This window comes from Barbus barbus (assembly GCF_936440315.1).
Source record: "Barbus barbus genome assembly, chromosome: 4".
Taxonomy (NCBI): domain Eukaryota; kingdom Metazoa; phylum Chordata; class Actinopteri; order Cypriniformes; family Cyprinidae; genus Barbus; species Barbus barbus.
In genome coordinates, this window is record NC_136732.1 from 25,548,173 (window position 1) to 25,569,548 (window position 21,376).

At 36.7% G+C, this 21,376-nt stretch overlaps 2 protein-coding genes across 3 annotated transcripts; both read right to left on the minus strand.

Annotated features, from left to right (window-relative positions):
• Positions 1-1,054: 1,054 nt before the first annotated feature.
• On the minus strand, positions 1,055-8,178 carry LOC306868801 (claudin-6-like). Of its 2 annotated transcripts, XM_079415180.1 has the most exons (4): positions 7,169-8,178; positions 4,473-5,070; positions 3,045-3,100; positions 1,055-2,529 (listed from the first exon to the last, which is right to left on the minus strand). In XM_079415180.1, the coding sequence occupies exon 4, from the start codon at positions 2,374-2,376 to the stop codon at positions 1,726-1,728; it is 651 nt and encodes a 216-aa protein (XP_079271306.1). In that variant the 5' UTR covers positions 2,377-2,529; positions 3,045-3,100; positions 4,473-5,070; positions 7,169-8,178; the 3' UTR covers positions 1,055-1,725. The 2 variants fall into 2 exon arrangements, with proteins under 2 accessions (XP_079271306.1, XP_079271307.1); XM_079415181.1 differs by lacking the exons at positions 3,045-3,100; positions 7,169-8,178 and having other exon boundaries at positions 4,473-4,954.
• Positions 8,179-8,268: 90 nt separating this feature from the next.
• On the minus strand, positions 8,269-15,984 carry LOC306868785 (E3 ubiquitin-protein ligase TRIM39-like; the record flags this gene model as incomplete). Its single annotated transcript, XM_079415157.1, has 6 exons — positions 8,269-8,813; positions 8,908-8,934; positions 11,906-12,047; positions 14,849-15,073; positions 15,239-15,322; positions 15,691-15,984. 6 exons carry the CDS (start codon positions 15,982-15,984, stop codon positions 8,269-8,271), a joined length of 1,317 nt encoding a protein of 438 aa, XP_079271283.1.
• Between the last annotated feature and the right edge of the window lie 5,392 nt (positions 15,985-21,376).

Genomic DNA, 21,376 nt, shown 5'->3' on the forward strand with positions numbered 1-21,376 from the left:
CTTACTATGTTCCTTTATCCCTTATACTCCAGCAGTTAAGACAACAATAACCACTTTTCTATATCTTACAACCCTGGATTTTCACTCGTAGCATTAGGTCATATATGAGTCACTACCTGGCGCAGAAGACAATGCAGCTATTGTAAATGCTGTGCTGTGGTACAGCATACAGTGGTATTGTACTGCTGTCTATAGAAGCAGCCCCCATAACAACAACCAGAGATGCTCAGAGGGTCAAGACAACACGAGCCAAGAATGGTTTCATTTGGCCTGAACTGTTTACGTGAGTTGGAAATCAAGGTTTATCTGAAATTATGTGTATCAGATACTGTGTAAATCCAGTGAATAACCTTTACCTTAGTGACCTTTAAAAGTAGGATTTATTTACTGTATTATCTCGTAAGTGTTGGTCATTGGTTACCCTGGTCCTAGATATTGGTACCAGCCTTTAAAATAAAAACAATGCCATTAGACCATAATTTTGTATTATTTATTCATGTTCATGATGTTCCAAACCTATATGAATATATACAAAAGCATATATTTTTAGAAATATCACTGTTTTGTTTTTGTTTTTTTGTCCATACAATGACAATTATTGGGGTCTAATGGTGTTCAAATATCTGTTTTGTGAAGACAGTAAGTCTCTCAGATGTAGAGAGGCATGAGGGTGAGCAAATTTAATAAGCAGTTTGTATTTTGGGGTGAATAATCCTTTTAGGGACAACTATTTTTAAGTCATACCTTTAAGATAGTTTAAACATTTTATGTTCAGTATGTTAGCATCTTAAGTTCACCTAAAAAAGAAAATACTGTCATTAATTTTTGAGCATCACATCATTCCAATACCATAAAGCCATATTTATTTTTATAAACACAAATGAATATATTTTAAATGAAACCTGAGAGATTTATGTCCTTCCATTAAAAAGTCCATGCCACTAAAACTTCAAAATTTTAGTTAATTCAAAATTTCATAAAGACTTTTAAAAGTAATCCATATAAATGAATGAATCCAAGTCTACTTAAAAAAAAAACATGATCACATGATGAGCGCATTTAATTTAGTCTTTTATTCACATATAAACACTGATAAATGCACATACACAGAGCACATTGAAGATGGTAAACCGTACCTGTTTGACGCACCAGAACCAATAAGGTTTGATCTTGTGTGTCACACAAATACATTAAAGCTTTTGCAAAAACTGACATTTCTTCAATGTCTTAGAAACATTTAGAAGTGTCAACGATTTTGTGTAATTTCCTTCAGTGGAGGGACAGAAATGTCTCAGGTTTTATTAAAAAATATCTTCATTTGTATTTCAAAGATGAACAGAAGTCATACAGGTTTAGACCAACATGATGGTAAGAAAAATGATGACAGGATTTTTATTTTTGGTGAACTATCCCTTTAACTAACATGAGTGACATCATCAGTCATCTTCATAAACAGACAGACCTCTAAAAATACAGAAATTACACTAAAAAGGATTTAAGGTTTTATTATTGAATAACATAATAGACAAATACAGAGATAGACAGACTTATGAGTGGACATTAGAGGTGGCAGGGAAACTTTATTTCACATTTCTATTCACTGCCTCCATCAGACTACAGAAATATTCTGAATGATAAAAAATAGATTAAAATTAACTTGAATCTATCACAATGGGAAACTCTAGCAGAGAAGGCTTTCGGGGACTGGCATGTCGCTGCTGGTCATTAAACATAACCCTTGACCTGGGCTGCTCCACCCGCTCGACGTGGGCTGCTCTCGCCGCTGCTAAATGTAGGAGAAGAGGGAATCCCAGGGGGATTGGACCCTGCGTAGAGGAGCGATCCACCGATCAAGAGCAAAGCCGAACCCCCCCAGCCCAGGTAGAGTGCGGGGCCGAGCTCACGTTTGTGAGGAGCCGCCACATAGGGGTCATAGAAATCCCTGATGATGGAATGGGCCGTCCAGCAGACAGGTACGAGGATGAGGAATCCCGCGATGACAAAAAGCACGCCGGACACTCGTGCCAAGCGCGCTTTGAGGCTTGGGAGGCCCACGCACTCTGTGCACTTGATACCCAGAACACCGAGTGTGAGTGCCAGAGTGCAGATGAGCAAAGCGAGAACCGTCAAACCCCGGGCAGATTTCATGTCACTAGGAAGAGCCAGCAGGCTGTCATACACCTTGCACTGAATCTCCCCTGTGCTCTGCCAGATGCAATTCATCCACAGGCCCTCCCATGTGATCTGTGCCGTTACAATGTTGTTTCCGATGAAGGCGGTGACCCTCCACATGGGCAGGGTGCACACCAGAAACCCGCCCACCCAGCCTATGATGGACAGGACCAGGCCGAGCAGCTGCATGCCGGTAGTTGCCATTGTGAATCTTTTCCAAGAATGATCACTTAGAAGCGTCCGATGGATGGCAGAGACAGAAACCTTCGATACACTTCAAAGTCGTTGAGAATTGCGAAGACAAAGTCCTTGCAAAGTGAGCTCCAATAAAGGAAGGGCGTAGACTGACAAGTGGACCTAAAGTTTGGAACAAATTAATGCAAATTAGTTACATAAAGTTATCTTATGTTGTTAAAGTATATAAACTATGAGAACACACAGTGACAGGATTTGCATTCTTAACTCTTCAAATTGTTTCTAAATTATTAATGGCCTTAAAACAGTCATGTAGAATATTCCTCCTGGAGGACCACCATTCAACAATGCGTAGCTCTATCCTTAAGCAAACACCTAATCCCGCTAATCAAGGTCTTCAGGATCACTGTAAACGTCCAAGCAGGTGTGTTGAAGTTGAACTCTGTATGAACATGGCCTCCAGGAGCAGGATTGGACAAACGTGTCTTAAAGAGAAGTTCTGGGCTCAAGTTAAGCCAGGTGTTTCCAGTCCTGCACCTGGAGGGCCAAATTCATGTAGAATTTTGTTCCAACTTGCTAAATCACAACAGTTTCTATCAATATTTAAGACCTTGATTAGTTGGTACAGGTGTGTTTAACTGGGGTTGGAAGTAAAGTTTGTTTGAAGGTTGCCCTACCGGAGCTCTTAGGACATCCCTGGGTTAAGCTCTATCGACAGCATTTGTGGCATACTCTGCAAGAAAATGTGCAAAAATTGCTTGTCACAGGGGTAGTACCCTCAAAGGGACAACTTTGTTTCTTATCTACTCATAAATGATTCATTTAAGTACCTTAGAGTACCCATGAGGTATTACTATGAACTGTTTAGGGGTAGATAAGGGACAAAGATCTCCCTTTCAGGGTACTATCTCAGTGACAAGCTATTGTACCACTAAAGGTACCATTTTCACATTTCACATTTCAACATACTCTGTTGCCTATAAATTGACGTTGTGGTGGAACTACTTTTTTTAGGTGGTTAAACGTCTGGTTATTCGTTTCGGAGATCATTCCTGTTATTTGAATATTTTTTTGGTCCAGGTAAAAAGCCACTTTCTGGTATTAACTCTCATGTCGTTTGCCTGGTTTAGTGGTATTACGTGGTTATGACGTTGAAGATGAAAGATTAGATTACAGAAAGATTATAAGATAAGGTCAGTAAGTGATTTATCACACTAGTCACATATGTCAACAAGTGTACTGTCTAATGCTGCCCACAAACTATACAACTTCCAAAGTCAATGGATTGCTGTTGTTTTCACACTACACAACTGTCTGTCATTGCTGAGGTCTTTTCCAGTCAAAACACATTTCACTTGGCAGGATTTGGAGTCACAGACAGATCTATCTCTCAGGCATCTGCAATGTAAATTTTTCAAATCGTCATGTGAACAAGCACCTATTTGCTTTCGACTTCAGGCTTTTGCCACCAATCTCCATTAACTTGTGAAAATCAAGACTAAAATCTTGTACCATAAACCCACAGTATATCTTGTGGCAATGTTACCAAAACTGTTTATTTTATTGTTTACTACCTGATCCAATGTGATTCTATTGTAACATGATGTATTGTAACATGATGTTTTTAATACATTTCTGTGGTAATCGACATTATGCCACAAAATGCTGTTTATTTTATAACCCAGAACATTCCTTTAAATATTCATGTGGTTTTATACATAAATATTTGGGCACTGTTGTGTACAGTGAGCATTACTGGATTCACTATATACATCCGAGAGAATGGGCTCTTTTCACACTTTGGTGGGTGTAGAGCTACGCCTGGTGGGGTGAGTGGATTATCTCAGAAAAACATGAGGAGCCTCTGGACACAAGAAGCTTTCTTTCAAACATTCAGAGTGGGCCAAGCAGACTTGAATCTGTTTATGTCAGTTCCGAATGCTGCTGTAACAGTGCTGCACAAGCATTTAGCTTCAAGCGTAAACCTCAAAAACGCACGTTTAAAAATAGTCTAGACAAACTTGTTAGTTCTTTTAGTAACACATCAAGTTATTTACTGAACCAAACTTCTGATTTTCATTATAAATGACTGAAATTGTTGTTACCTGATGGACGACAATGAGGTCTCTGAAGTTTAACTCCTTCCACAGTCACTCATCTGCTAATCCTCCACCTTCTTGAGTTGGGTACCTTCGGTCTGGATGCAGAGCTTGACCCAAGGTGAAACCTATAGATTCATACCTCTGAAGAGGCTCAGCTTGGGTGAATGTCTTTTGGGTGGTAAGTTTCAGAGGCAAGGACAGGAGTGAAGTGCTGCCCTCTGGGATGCCAGCTCGGGTCTGTGTAGCGGTGGGCAGAAGCACGCGCATATGTGCGCGTTCGTGTCAGTGTGTGAATGTGTGAATGTGTCTTGAGTGTGTCTCCCAGTGCCTGGTGTACCAGCACAATGACTCGCTGTTCTCTCGCCCTCGCGCTCCTCCATCCCCAACCCAAGCCATCCATATAGTCCTCTTTTTCATCCTTCGCCTTCTTGTTCCTTGAAGTGAATTCTGTCGTTTCTTACTACCTTTCATTCAATTTTGCTTTCATAAAGTTCACAGAGCGAATAAACGTTATGCCCTACTTTCATGTCTCACGACAATGGCTTGTGACTAATATGTGTAACATTTAAGGAATAAATAAGTAACAAAACTACAGTTATAGCTCATGTCAGTGGCGTAACTTTGCTTTGAAAAGTGGTGGGGACACCGCACAAAACGTTTTGCTATTTGTTTATTTAATAACCGAATTTACTTGGGGACTGAGTTCAGAGTTGGAAATGCACTTAATTTCCACACATGCATCACATTCACAAATATGTCTATAAAAATCCAAATAAGAAAAACGTAACATTCACAATGTGGAACAACTTGCTAAAAGGACAACTTGCTAAAAGTAGGTGATCAATGCACGCGCTGAACGAAGAATCAACATTACCTCAAGAGTCAAGACAAGCCCACAAAATGTTTCCTCATCCAATCAAATAATTTAACCAATCCTGAACTACGCAAAACCTTGTGTAAAACATGAATGAGAGTTAATTTGTGTTTGAAATAGTTAAACTACCTTTATTAATTAAATAAATGAAATTGTTTTGACGAATCTTTTTTTTATGACGTTTTTATAAAAGCTCTATTTTTTCCTCCCCCACCCCACATGTAAAGGCTAGTTAACGGTAAATGTTGCTACCTATAGCATAAATGTTAAAACATTAACAAAATGTCCAAAAGAAAGCGTGGAAGTGATACAAGAAGCATTTTAGTGAAGCAGCCACGCACAGTAAAGGCCATTGCACACTGAGTCCGAATTTTTCGTCCGAAATTTTCGCACGTTGAAAAATAAATACGACCTCACGTTGTCAATCACGTTTGCACACTGCCTCCGAAATTGTCGTCCGTCAAAAAAAATCGGATCGGGTTCGATTTTTTTGCGTTTCTCGCATCCGTATAAAGCATTTTGAGATGCTTTGAGAAGGTGTTTTGACCATTCAGAGCCACCGTACAAGCGAAAGCCAAAATCCAAAATGGTGTCAGACAAATTAATACACTTCGTCTTGCAGCACAGAGCACTTTATGACAAACAAATTGCGGAATACAAAGATACAGAATATAAAGAACTGCTGTTGCCTATTTTTTATGCCTGGCGCGCACCTTTCCGATGCCGCAGTTCGGGGTGTGTGTGTGTCTGTGTGTGTGTCTGTGTGTGTGTGTCTGTGGGTGTGTCTGTGTGTGTGTGTCTGTGTGTGTGTGTGTGTGTGTGTGTGTGTGTCTGTGTGTGTGTGTGTGTGTCTGTGGGTGTGTCTGTGTCTGTGTCTGTGTGTGTGTGTGTGTGTGTGTGTCTGTGGGTGTGTCTGTGTCTGTGTCTGTGTGTGTGTGTGTGTGTGTGTGTGTGTGTGTGTGTGTCTGTGGGTGTATATCCAGACAGTCTCTGTTCAGGATAAATTGGTTCACGGAAATTGGTGGTCTTCTTTTTAATATGTGGATTCAGTATCGCTAGCAAAGTATCAAACTGAGGCACTGACATCCTGAAATAAACTTTGAATCTCTCGGGATAATCCCGCAGCTCTTTGATAAGGAGGTGGAACTCTCCTTCCTCTCTGCCCAATCTAAGGATTGGATGGACCCAATATTTCCTTTTTCTTTTTTTAAAAAGAGAGAGGCCAACAAAATCATCCTCACTGCTTGAAGACATTTTGTATAGTTTTGCGAATTCTTTCGCAACGGATTAATTAAAACGCATTGGACTCAGTGACAATACTTGACGTACTTGACAATACGTCACGATTTACTTACAGTGTGCAAGGTCTCTGTGCGTGACGAATTTTTAAGATTGCGAATGCGAAAAAACGCATGCGAAAATTTCGGACTCAGTGTGCAGAGACCTTAAGACTAAAATACAGTATTAACATTGTAGACTACAAATAAATTTTAAAAGAGGTACAGGATCTGTAGACTAATTAATTATAGGGAAAGGAAACTACATATCCCATGACGCATATCGCGTATCTCGCGATAGTTTCACAACGAGACTTAATATTCATCTTTGAGGATGTTGAAAAACTTCTGACCGGCGGAAAAATTTGTTAAATGAATGAATTAGATTATGAAGAGTGCCGATTTGTAGATGGTGCTTTTCCTTTAATACATACCTTACGCAATCTATTTTTCAGTTACTTTTTAAAAGTGGTGGGGACAATATCGAGCCTGGTAAAAAGTGGTGGGGACATGTCCCACCCGTCCCACCCGTAAATTACGCCTATGGCTCATGTACATTTTGGTTTTATCATAACCTAAATAAATTGTAGGCTAATATAAAAATTTCACCACCATGATACTGCAGTGTTATGGGTTGCTCAAGTGATCTGAGTGTTTTTTAGCATGTTGCTATGTGGTCCCTTCTGAGAAAGAAGTACATTTTACCATACTTTTAACAAGATTTTAACAATTAAATTATTGTTGCTTACAATTAAATGAACATTTATTATAGTTTAAATTAATATTAAATGCATTTAGTTGACCCAGTAGGACACATCTTTATACTGTATATAATTTCATAATTATCATATTTTAAATATGGTTAAACTGTACTGCCGAGCATAGTGACTATCAGTCAAGGTAAGCTAAAATATACTTTTCTATTGAAGGTCATGTATTTAAACATATTTACAATTGCACATTTGTAATGACGAAGCTGCAATTTAGTACAATTAAAATATATTTAAAAGTAAAGTAAAAATTACTTTAAAAGTAACACACAAAATTTTGATTATAATCAAGTGCTTTAGTAAGTTAGTCAACACATCAAAATAAGTGTACTTCTATAAAGCTTGACAAAAGATTAAGAAAATATAAAATATAATGATTTAAAATGTATATTAAAGTCAAACATTTAATTTGACATGATTACAAACTGCACTTAAAAAAAAGTGTTTTAAGAAGCAATCATGAAACTGTACTCTAAGTACACTTACTACAAGTTGTCTTTTTTCCTTAATATTATATTATTTGCAAGATACGTTTTTAGAAAATATATACTTTTAAGATTTGACGAACACTGTGTACTTCTTTTTCACAGGGGATTGACAGGATTTTTATTATTATAATTATTTATCAGCTCAATTGTAAGTCTAATTGCTTAAAAACAGTCTACCTCTCCTGAAAAAAATCGGACAGTTTGAGGTATCATTCATGTTTGTAGTGTAGCAATAAAGAAAAATCGCACATAAGTTTTAGCAAGCACCAGTAATAAATAAAAAGTAATTTTTGTAATAATAATAATAATCATAATAATAATACAATTAATTGCATCCTGTGATGGCTAGGGTAAAGAAAATGAAAGAGCTGTAAGAGCTAGCATACTGTTTCAGATGCTGTAGCAGCTGCTGCTGATGATAAGGGGAGCAGTGTTCTTTTCCCCGTGGGGTCGTCCCGGGCTGAAGATGGGGTGGAGCTTATCTGTGAAAGTATCTTTGAAAGTGTAGATATGAGTCCCGGTTTCCAAACAATAGAAAGACACACGTCCCTCCTCTAAGTCCAGGTAAATAGACAGTGTTTTAGGTTTGTGACTGAGGCTGAAGAAAGTTGGAGGGGATGTGTTAGCAATGTATTGGGTGCCATTCTTTAAGCTAAGCATCCAGAAGCCATTGGCTGGACAAATTGTGAATTTTCCCTTTCTGTTGACAGATTGTTTGGCTACTCCCAGATCCCAGTCAGTCTTGTCTCCAACCTCCACTTCCCAAAGGTGCTTTCCATAGCTAAAGGCTTCCTTGGACATTACGTTAGCCACCCGGTCAAACCTTTTGGGGTTTTCTGGGACTTCTTGTCGCTTATTCGCATGTCTAACTTCCTTCCTGTCCTCGGAGATGTAGAGGTAAGCATGAGCTGTCCGAAGATTCAGATTTACATCAACTTAAAAGAAAGACGCACGATTAGCTTTCCAGCAAAAACAATGACAGAAAACTAATTCTATAAAAACATCTATAAATGTACAATGAAAACACACCTGAGTACTTCTGCAGTCTCTTCAGTTCTGAAAAATAACAAATTGCACATGAAAGATAAATGGCAGAAAAATTACTTTCGTTATCATTTACATTTAAATTTCTCTCAAAGGATGGAGAGTTTGGCAAGTTATCTTCTGCTAATTACACCACATTTTTCTCCATTGGTACACATTCAAAAGTATATCTCTCTCCCTCCCTCTCTCTCTATATATACAGTATCTACAGTGCCCTCCAAAAGTTTTGGAACAGTAAAGACAAAATTGCTCTGTTGGCTTGGAGTCAAGACATTTACAAATATGATTAAAAGATGAATATGAGACAAAACTACAGAATGTCCCATTTTATTATTGGGTGATTCAACACATACATGTTTTACCAGCTAAGAAGTTCAGCACTTTTAGAGTTTCATCCCTATATCTGATGTGAGCATAAGTATTGGAACAGTTGCCTCACAGGTCTTTCTAAGTGATCAGCTGTGTCCTGTTGCATTAACTCTTCAGATATTAAAAGCAGGGAATGTGTGGTATCAGTTATATCCATTACTTCTGTATTCTGAATCTTGCATTCGATGATGACACACACAAACCAGGATGTCTGTAAAATCACCAACAACTTCCAGAAAGCTGGGGTGATGCTCTGACAATCTACTGTCCTCAGGAGACTTTGACACAGAATTACAGATGCTACACAGCAAGATGCAAACCTCTGACCAGCACCAAAAATAGAAAGGCAGGATTAGAGTTTGCAAAAAAGCACAAAGGTGAGCCAGAAGAGTTTTGGAACTGTGTTTATGGACCGATGAGACAAAGATGAACCTTTATCTAAGTGATGGGAAAGAAAAAATGTGGAGACAAAAAGGGAACTGCAAATGATCCCAAGCATACAGCCTCATCTGTAAAGCATGGTGGAGGTGATGTCATGGCATGGGCATGCATGGCTGTCTCTGGAACAAGCCCTCTCAACTTTACTGATGACTTAATGTATGATGACAGTAGCAGAATGAATTTGGAAGGGTACAAAACCATCTTGCCTACCAATATTCAAGAAAATGCCACCAGATTCATTGGGAAGTGCTTCATATTGCATCAGGACAATGACCCAAAACATCCTCCCAGTTCAGTCAAGGAATTTATAAGGCCAAAGAAGTGGAAAGTCTTAGATTGCCCAAGTCAATCTCCAGATTTAAATCTGATTGAAGATGAATTTCACCAGCTGGAGAGGAGAGTAAAGGCAGAAACTCCCCAAAACAAGCAACAATTGGAATTGGCTGCATTAAAGGCTGGGAAAAGCATTTCAAAGGATGAGACCAAGAGTCTGGTGATGTCTATGGGTCACAGACTCACTGCTGTGATTGTGCGCAAGGGATCTGCAACTAAATAATAGCTTTTAATCTTTTATATCTGCCTTATGTTCAACTGTCCCAATACTTATGCTCACATCAATGAGTGGGATGAACTCTAAAAGTGCTGTTCTTTTTATTTGGTAAAACATGTATGTGTTGAAACAGCTAATAATAAAATGTGACATTCTGTAGTTTTGTCTCATATTCATCTTTGAATCATATTTGCAAATGTCTTGACTCCACAGCCAACAGAGCAATTTTGTCTTTACTCTTCCAATACTTATGGAGGGCACTGTATATCTACAGTGCTGGGTAGATTACTAGTCCATTACTGATTACAAATTTACATGAATCTGAAACATAATCTGAATTGCACAATTAGGTAATGTAGTCTACTTTTGATTACTTTTAGATTACATTACTTTTGACCTAACTTGTTTATCACATAGACTTAAATGTGATTATTGTGTACCGAGCTAGTAATTAATGAAATCATAAAAATGTCAAAACCTTGGGGATCCTTACATTACATGAAACATTAATAAACATGGAAACATGACATTACATGGCCAAAGTCTTCCAGGCTTGAAACATTTTTTTCCAGGCTGCCAATATTAATTAGTAAAGGTAACTGGATAAGACACACTATTTCACAGCTATGCATCAGCACTGTTTAGTAACTTTAAAGTAAGTAACATAAGTATTAGTCTCATGTATATAAATGGTAGGTTCATTTAGAAAGATTTTCATAGAAAAACTGAACTGGGGTGAATCAATAAATTATGAATAATTTATTGCTATTGTGTGAATAATATGTAAAAGCAACTATAATCTGATTATGAGGATTTTAAAACGTAATATAATCTAATTACAAGTACTTATTTTTTCAATCTGATTACGTAATCCAGTTTACATGTACTCAGTTAATACCCAGCACTGTATATATAGTAAATTTGTTTATTTTTGAAACACGAACATATTTGTTATACAGATTTGTTTATGCTTCACGGCCCAATTCCACAACAGTGTTGGACCTTATTCTGCCACCTACTGGCTTGGATGTATTGTCAACAATTATGTTATTGGCTCTTTTAAGAAGCAAAATGTGGTCATACACTAAAATTGTACAGCTTTTGACCCCAGAACATGTAAACATTAATGTATTAAATGATAAAAAAAAAAAAAAGCATAAGCATAGGCATGATTAACAGAAGAAGCTGTGAGAAGTATGTTTAGCACTAAAAGTCTAAAAGGGGGAAGTCGTGGCCTAATGTTAGAGAGTCGGACTCGTAATCCAAAGGTTCCGGGTTCGAGTCTTGGGCCGGCAGGGATTGTAGGTGAGGGGAGTGAATGTCCAGCGCTCTCTCCACCCTCAATACCACGACTGAGGTGCCCTTGAGCAAGGCACCGAACCCCCAACTGCTCCCCGGGCACCGCAGCATAAATGGCTGCCCACTGCTCCGGGTGTGTGTTCACGGTGTGTGTGTGTTCACTGCTGTGTGTGTGCACGTTGGATGGGTTAAATGCAGAGCACGAATTCCGAGTATGGGTCACCATTCTTGGCAGTATGTCACTTCACTTCACTTCAAAAGGCAAAAGCAGAAGGACAAGCTTGGAGCATATACTGTTGCATTATTTTAATCATGCAGTCATACCAGCTTTAGAAAGTCTTTTATCTTCCATTGTGACTGTATCCATGAAGTCCACCACAGCCTGCCTGGTGAAGCCAACACAAGGATCAGTCTCCAGTGTGACTTTAGACCAGTCTCTCATCGCTCGCGGTATATCACTGAAGCTCTGTGGATGAAAATATGTCAATTATTCTATACTATGCAATACTTGCTAAAAGGAAAACTTCACCCAAATTGATTGTTTCATTGAAACTTGGTCTTCATCACATCTATTATTTGTTCTTATTTTGTGTTTTACATCTTTATGTATTTATTCATTGTGAAGTGCTCACATATACTTTTGGCCTTCATAAATGAAAGGAGACACATTGTATATCTAAACTCAATTGTGCATTTCAGATGCTAAAACCTCATCATCTGTAGAGAGAAACTGCCATTCAATCACACCAAAATACAGATAATGATTAACTTAAAGGCATCATAGAGGATTGTGAAGATATTTTACTGGAGCTTGGTCTTCAATACACTATTTTATGTTCTATTTTGTTTTACTTTTTTAAGCATTTATTTATGTTAAGTGTCCATTGTCATTCATTAATGTATTCTACTAATAACTGTTGTTAGAACAAAAATAAATTGACACATTGTTGTTGTTGTTGATTTTATGTAAAACCCTGATAGACACTTATATTATAAGATATTACAAGTATATTATAAGATATAAGATAGGTAAGATAGATTATAAGACCAGGCAGATAAAGGGGTAAACAAACAATATTAATAAATAATATATACAAATAATACTAATATTAATTATATTAACATACTAATGTTAATTAAAAACTATCATTAAAAAGGTTATTCATAGCACCATTAAGGTCCTACAGGTGCTGGTCATAAAATTAGAATATCATGAAAAAGTTGATTTATTTCAGTAATACCATTCAAAAAGTGAAACTTGTATATTAGATTCATTCATTACACACAAACTGATATATTTCAAATGTTTATTTCATTTAATTTTGATGATTATAACTGACAACTAATGAAAGTCCCAAATTCAGTATCTCAGAAAATTTGAATATCAATTAAGACCAATGCAAAAAAAATGATTTTTAGAAATGTTGGCCAACTGAAAAGTATGAACATGAAAAGTATGAGCACGTACAGCACTCAATATTTAGTTGGGGCTCCTTTGGCCTGGATTACTGCAGCAATGCGGCGTGGCATGGAGTCGATCAGTCTGTGGCACTGCTCAGGTGTTATGAGAGCCCATGTTGCTCTGATAGTGGCCTTCATCTCTTCTGAATTGTTGGGTCTGGCGTATTGCATCTTCCTCTTCACAATACCCCATAGGTTTTCTATGGGGTTAAGGTCAGGCGAGTTTGCTGGCCAATCGAGAACAGGGATACCATGGTCCTTAAACCAGGTACTGGTAGCTTTGGCAGTGTGTGCAGATGCCAAGTCCTGTTGGAAAATGAAATCTGCATCTCCATAAAGTTGGTCGGCATCAGGAAGCATGAAGTGCTCTAAAACTTCCTGGTAGACGGCTGCGTTGACCTTGGACCTCAGAAAACACAATGGACCAACAGCAGCAGATGACATGGCACCCTAAACCATCAATGACTGTGGAAACTTTACACTGGACCTCAAGCAACGTGGATTATGTGCCTCTCCTCTCTTTCTCCAGACTCTGGGACCTTGATTTCCAAAGGAAATGCAAAATTTACTTTCATCAGAGAACATAACTTTGGACCACTCCGCAGCAGTCCAGTCAAGACACTTCTGACGCTGTCTCTTCTTCGAGAGTGGCTTGACACAAGGAATGCGACAGCTGAAACCCATGTCTTGCATACGTCTGGTGGTTCTTGAAGCACTGACTCCAGCTGCAGTCCACTCTTTGTGAATCTCCCCCACATTTTTGAATGGGTTTTGTTTCACAATCCTCTCCAGTGTGCGGTTATCCCTATTGCTTGTACACTTTTTTTCTACCACATCTTGTTCTTCCCTTCGCCTCTCTATTAATATGCTTGGACACAGCTCTGTGAACAGCCAGCCTCTTTAGCGATGACCTTTTGTGTCTTTCCCTCCTTGTGCAAGGTGTCAATGGTCGTCTTTTGGACAACTGTCAAGTCAGCAGTCTTCCCCATGATTGTGTAGCCTACAGAACTAGACTGAGAGACCATTTAAAGGCTTTTGCAGGTGTTTTGAGTTAATTAGCTGATTAGAGTGTGGCACCAGGGGTCTTCAATATTGAACATTTTCGCAATATTCTAATTTTCTGAGATACTGAATTTGGGACTTTCATTAGTTGTCAGTTATAATCGTCAAAATTAAAGGAAATAAACATTTGAAATATATCAGTCTGTGTGTAATGAATGAATCTAATATACAAGTTTCACTTTTTGAATGGTATTACTGAAATAAATCAACTTTTTCATGATATTCTAATTTTATGACCAGCACCTGTATATAGCATTTTCAAAGCATGGTTCTGTATGGAACCCTATAAAAAAGGTTCTATTTAGTACTAAAAAGGGTTCTGCTATTGTTACAAGCCGAAGAACCCTTTTCTGGTACTGTTTAGAACCATTTTTCTTAAGAGTGTAGAATATGCTGTAATATTCTAGTGCTTTCTAACATTCCAGAACATTGTGAGACTAGTCATAAAAGACAAAACTCATCCAACGTACACTTCTGAAGTTTTGGACGATTCACTTTTGGTAACCTTTTATGTTAAACTGTTGTTGTTAGCTCAGCATCATGCATGCAGCATGTAATTGTTATGCATAAGTAATAACAGATCAGCTTTTAAAATTTATTTTTTTCAGAGTTAATCATCTGTTAATAACACAAAAAGTAATATGATTTTTGTATTCAGCATGTCAAACTTCACAAAGAAGCATTAAAAATAAAATAAAAACTTTGTTTTACTGTGTTGTCAAAAGAGAAACTAAATGTGGTTACCTTTTTAAGGCGCTCCTTGTCATCCAAGTGCTCAGGGTTGGTGTGTCCATTTTCCAGTTCCAGGATTTCTTTCTCCAGGTCTTTTACAAGTCTTTCAACTCTTTTCTCCGCCTCTTTTTGTTTCTGCTCAACCGCAGCCACTACCAGCTTATGGCTTTTTTCTAAGGTGCTCAACAGAGAAGAAAACACCCTTTGACTTTCCTGAACCTCTCGGAGACATGTGCTCTGTTTGGAAAAAGAAGTGTTTCTTTTAGAAATAACCTAATTCAAAAAATAAGATTAGCCAGAAATTTTAAAGGAATAATTCCCAAATAAAAAATGTCCTCCTTATTTATTAAAATATTAATTGTGGTCATGGTTTTATTCACCTAGTTGCAATCGGTCACATACCTTTAGGAGCTTTAAGGAATTCTGAAGTTTCTCAACCCTCTGAACTCTTTCCTGAATCATTTGCTGAAGCTCTCCTGCATTCTTCTGTTTGCAGTACATGAGTGAAGAACAAAACCACATAATTGTCAAATTTTGTTTTCTTAGGAATGTTGTGTTAATCATCAAATCTACACAATTTATTGAGCAGTAAATTAGTATATTAGAGTGATTTCTGAAGCATTATGTAACACTGAAGACAAGCTTGAAATTCAGCTTTGCAAAACAGGAATGAATTAAAAATGAAAAATATATTCAAATAGAAAAATGTTATTTTAAATTGTATTATTTGACTATTTATATATTTAATTGAATAAATATAGCCTTGGTGATCATAAGTTCTTTCAAAAACATAAAACATATGTAGTATAATAAATGGGAGTATACATTTAGTTTTTTTTAATGAAAGTACTCACAGGTTCATCCTGAAGTTCATCCATACTGAAGAACTTGGATTTAGCAGCCAAACGTGTCTTCCTGTAGTTTTCAGTGACGTCCGCCAGTATGCGGTTCACGCTGATGTGGGGTCTGGAGTCAAAGGCCTTCCTACAGAGCGGACACTCGTCTGACCCGCTGCGGCTCCAGTAAACACGGAGACATGCTTTACAAAAGCTGTGTCCGCAGGGCGTTGTCACTGGGTTACTGAAGATCTCCTCACATAGAGAGCACAGGAAGTGCTTCTCGGACAGGAGACTGATGGTAGATTCCATTCCTGAGAGAGTACAACGTCACAAAATTTCCACACAAATGTACCTTGTATCAAATGAATGTATCAAATAAAATGCAGCAAATGAAATGTTATGCACTGACAAGAAGCATTCATTTTTAACTTATTTTCCGAAAATAAATAAATAAAAACTTCACGCTTACAGCTTGAATGCTAATGCTCCCAAATACTAGAAGGAAATAACTATTACTGTACCTTTTGATCACACTGTAAAAAAGTGATTTTTTTCAAAAGTAATTTCTAAAGATTGTTATATCAAGATTAATTTATTAAGAAGCAAAATGAAGTGTTTATGGTTAAAACAAGAAGATATATCTGCCAATGGGCTGAGAAAGATCTATATAATTCAAAGGGAAAGACGTTTTCATACACGACTGACAGATGTTTGTTCTTGTTTTAAGCATAAACTCACTTGTGTTATATTTCTGAGAAAGCAAGACATCATATGTGTTTTGCATTTAAACTATAAACACAGCTTAATTTAAGGAAGTTTAGATATTTGTACTGGAAAACAAGACACAAATACTGAGGAAGATCTTAATTTTTAGCATGACTTTTATGAATTTACAACTTTCTGCTCTCATTTAGGACTTTTTAAGGCCTTAATCCGCAAATTAAGACTTTTGAGACCCTTATAAACCCTGTATAAGTTCACAAATTCATGTGATTAAATAAATGGTTCACATTATATGACTAGGCTGTTTTGTCCCAGAAATCATGAATAAGTGACTATGGTCTGGTGTAGGATAGAAACACATTAACTAAGATAAGAGACGGGAAAATTCTTGTCAGACTTAAACACAACATAACAGGGTTAAAAAAAAAAAAAAACATTATGCTGTGCTCTTTGTAAGCTAACTTGACTTTCTGCAACAGCTGTCATTTACAGAGGAAAGCTTGAGCTATTGTGTCTATGTAAATATTTACAGACGCTTTATATAATGAGTTTGTATAGCATCCCACTGAGTGTAATGGGGATCTTCAGAGGCCTCTGTTGAGTGTGTGGTATGGAGAAGAACGGGTTCAACCAGAAACCTCATGTCGTCATCAGGACTAATCTAAATATTTATCTAGCAGGTTTTGAGACTGATTTTCAGATATGTTTTTGAAATGGCAGCTATATATATTTATTTATAGGTCTAACTTAAAAATGAACTGTGTTTTTCAAAATGTAATTGTTTTATACAGTTACGTCATTCAAATTGACTGCTTATTCATATCATCTTTTTAAAAAGCTGTATTGTACCAGTTGCCCTTTACACTGTGAACTAAGATTTAAAGTTACAGGACAATAGTTCATTGTAATCTCATTGGATCTTACCTGTACTTCAGCAGATGAAGAGAGTTGTTCACGTCTCCAACGGAAAATTTCATAAAGTGAACTAGACCATAAAGTACATAGGTGTGTTTTCAGCAGGGGGAGGAGCCTGACAATGCCTGCCTCCTACTTTACACCGAGTCACACACCTTACCAGATCATAAATAGCCTCAAATAGCTTTAAAGTGTTGCAGTAGATTTTATTACTATACTATAGACAACATTTCAAAGGTACAGCTTTATACAACAATATATATATTTTTTCTTCAAATAAACATTTAAAATCGCTTTGTACAAACATATTTACAGTTTAAAATGTATTAAAAATACATTCACACAGTGCCCTCCAAAAGTTTAGATATGCCCTAAATGACCAGCATAAATGACTTGCAATTATTGACCAGCAGTAAACAAAATAATGGCTATATATAGACGTCACAGTAAGATGTGGCAGCTGTAAATATTGAGTCAGAACACTTTTATAGCATTACAGATTGACTGAAGATTACACATGATTTATAAATTACTTTTACTACCTTTGTAAGTTTTGAATTCAGATTAAGTTAAAATATGTTTTTATAGTTTGTGCTTTGCTAATGAGTGGCAAAAAAGGGATTTTTGTATTTAATGGGAAAAGGAAAAGGAAAAGACCTTAAGTTGGGACTGGAACTCAGAAGGTGCCCACAAATCTATGACAATTTAACTATCTTTGACAAACATTGGCAAATGTAGTGACTAGCCTACTTCATCCTCAGAAACCCTCATTGTCATTGTGGCTAAAAAAAAAAAAAAATTACTCACTCTGCAAAAACAAACAAAAGCACATCTTAAAAGTCCAAAAGCATTCACTGCAGGATGCAGTCTATTATAATGTAGTAAAACATGCCCCTATAAGTTATGGCAAAAAAATCCCTGTATTGTTTGTTATTTATATTTATTAAATATGATGTAAAATCACATAACCAAGATGCCATGAATATTAGCGCTTGAGTGTGATTTCAAAAGTGCCAATTAACTTTATACATCAGTACGCAAAAACGAAGTTATTATGGAGTGAAATTTTAGACACAATATTGTATTTTTTCCTGTTTTACCAACAAAACTATTTCCAAACAATAAAAAGCAGAAGCAGAACATTTGCACAGAGCAAATGCAGTATTTAGCTCCTGAATTAATCTGTTTTTGAACGAATGGACAGCAAGCCACACGGCTCACTTCTAAATGCATCAGCCATTTTGACAAATAGTTTGAATGAATGAGTCAATGAATCACTCATTAATCATTCATTAAGGGACTTACCACCACCTACAGGCGGTTTTAGTGTCATGTTTATTTATTCGTAACAGGTGGAAACCAAGGTACCAGCACAAAAACACACTAAGCAAAATATTGTTTAGTTATTATCAATAAAATCACAAAATATTGAGATATAATTTATTGTCATTAACGCTCACCACTATGGGAGGCCCAGGGGTGTCAGAAGCTGAAACTATGTACTAAGTAGCCCCTAAGTGGGCATTAGTGATGTGTGTTGTTCATGAAGGATTCGTTCAATTTGAACTAATCTTGAACGACGAGTCGTCTCAGTGAGGGATTCGTTCATTTCATGTTGACCGTGCATGTGCAACATCCTATTGGTTCTACAGGAAACGATTGGTTCACCTCTCGAGTCGTTCGTTCATCGCGTGACAGCCCCATAGACGCTACAGTCTGTGCCGAAAAGAGAAATGATTAGTTCACTTCTCGAGTCTTCAGGTCTTGAGTCGTTCGTTCTTTTGTCACGTGACAGCAGTATTGGATACAGAAATGAGTTAACAATTCCCAACCTTCCTTACAAACACGTTTACAGTCATGTGATGCATTCCTGATCTCAAATTGTAACTTTTTTTGTTTCTCGCAATTTATACATTTGTGAATTGAACGTGGTAATAAAGAGGCTTTAACTTTATCCATATGATGAGGAAATATCACTCTGATAAAGCAAAGAACCTACATATAATAACAGCATACAGTTGTATGTAATTAGATGTAGTTGTAATAATATGTAATGTTTGTATCTGTTGTAAGATACTGAGGAGGGAAGCAGGCACGTGACAAAAGAACGAACGACTCAGACTCGAGAGATGAACTAATCAATTCTTAAGTTGTTTCCAGTATAGACTGCATAGCTTCAGTTTATGGGGATGTGACATGACAAAAGAACGAACGATACAGAACAGGAGGTAAGGAAACTATCAGATTGCATAATCTGAAACAATGAATTAATAGTTTCTGTTTCTCATAATTTGGCCTTGGTTGCATTACATTTTTTTTGCATTAACCGTCTTATTCAAAATCTTGTACAAGTTGATGTCTCGGGGAATTAGGCTATTAGCATACATTTTAATTATACTGTGCTGAATTGAGCGAAATGAACGGAATGACTTGGAAAAAAGTTTTGCTCATTTTGATGAACGAGATTCAAAAATCCGAGTCAGTAAAATGATCCGATCTTCCCATCACTAGTGGGCATCTGTGAAGGATTTGTAAATGTAGCTCCATGTTGCATTAGCTGCACCTCCACACACAGCACCAACAGCAGCTCCCACTGCCATACCTTCATATCCTACTGCAAATCCCAGAAGTGCGGATTTTCCCTTTTCCCACTGCAACACCATAATTAATATGGAATATGAATCTCAGTTTAGACTGCTAAAAATGTGTTTATATTTATATTGGTTACAGTATTACGATACTCAAACAATAGAACTTAATAGTAATAATATTGTTTTGTATGTTTCTAGGATAAGGTTGTGTGTGGTATGAAAATGCATGTAACTTATAAACCTGAACAATAACAGTTCTGTGTCACAATCCTTGAAAAGCAAGCACACTTTTTAAATCCTTTTTTTGAGCAAGGAAAATGTTTTCAAATGACACCAGTGCAAAAAGATGTAGTATTTGTTAATAAACATGAACACAAACAATAGAAACAGTATGCTAATTACAACAAATTATAAAAATGTTAGTTTAGTTTGCCTTATAAATATATTTCTGCTTGGGAAAGAACTGATATCCAATGAAAAACACATCAAGCACAGATATTAGTCTCACATGAACTCTCCATTAGCGTAATCTTGTATTTCGAGCTGCCTGTCAGGAACAATAATGCTTCTTGTTTTTCAACAAATGTATTAATTTAAATCAGTTTTAACTTCACCCACAATCACTGCAAATTGTCTGCTTTTATTAATTGTTATTGTATTTATTTTCTGTAAATCCTCAACCCTTTAGGGACACACTTTCAGCTATTTAAGCTTGTACTTTTGACAATTATGTAATACTGTGCATAATAGTAGGCCATGCAAAAGTCTTTTTGCTTCAGTCAATGATATTCAGTTATATTTTGATCAATACACATTGATGGTGAGTCATATAATAAAAGATGAAGAAATACAAACCCCAGTGTCAGACATACATTGTATTTATTTTTAAAAAGACACCATTTAAAAATCACACATGACTACAAAATAGATTTAATCTACGGTCCAACAACAAAACTACAGAAGGTCTGGCCCCAGGTGCACAAAACCCCCTTAAAAGCATAATTCAACCAAAAATGAAAATTCTCTCGTCACTTACTCACCCTCATGTCATTCAAAACCTGTATGAATTTCTTTCTTACGTGGAACACAGACATTTTAAAGAAATGCCTCAGTATACGGTGGAAGTCAGCTCCTGAATATAAATAATAAAAATAATAAATAAAAAACAAACAAACAAACAAATACTGCTTTAGGCATTAATTAATTTGGTTTCTAAACAATGTCTTGAAACAGTGAAAGCACGCCACCGTGCGGGTAGTTCAGCTAATTTATTTTGATCCTTATATGCATTTTTATTGCTCTTTTTTATTTTAATATATCTTTTTTTTATTACAGATGGCCAACTAATTAAACAATGATATTATTTAATTAGTAAATTAAATAATAATAATAATAAATATTGTTGCTGTTTTTCGTATTATTCATTTTATTCAAAACACCAGCATTTCACATCTTTGTGACACAGTGTTGTG

Excerpts from the sequence above, each read along its gene's own strand:
- LOC306868801 (XM_079415180.1), bottom strand. The coding sequence starts at position 2,376 with ATGGCAACTACCGGCATGCAGCTGCTCGGCCTGGTCCTGTCCATCATA.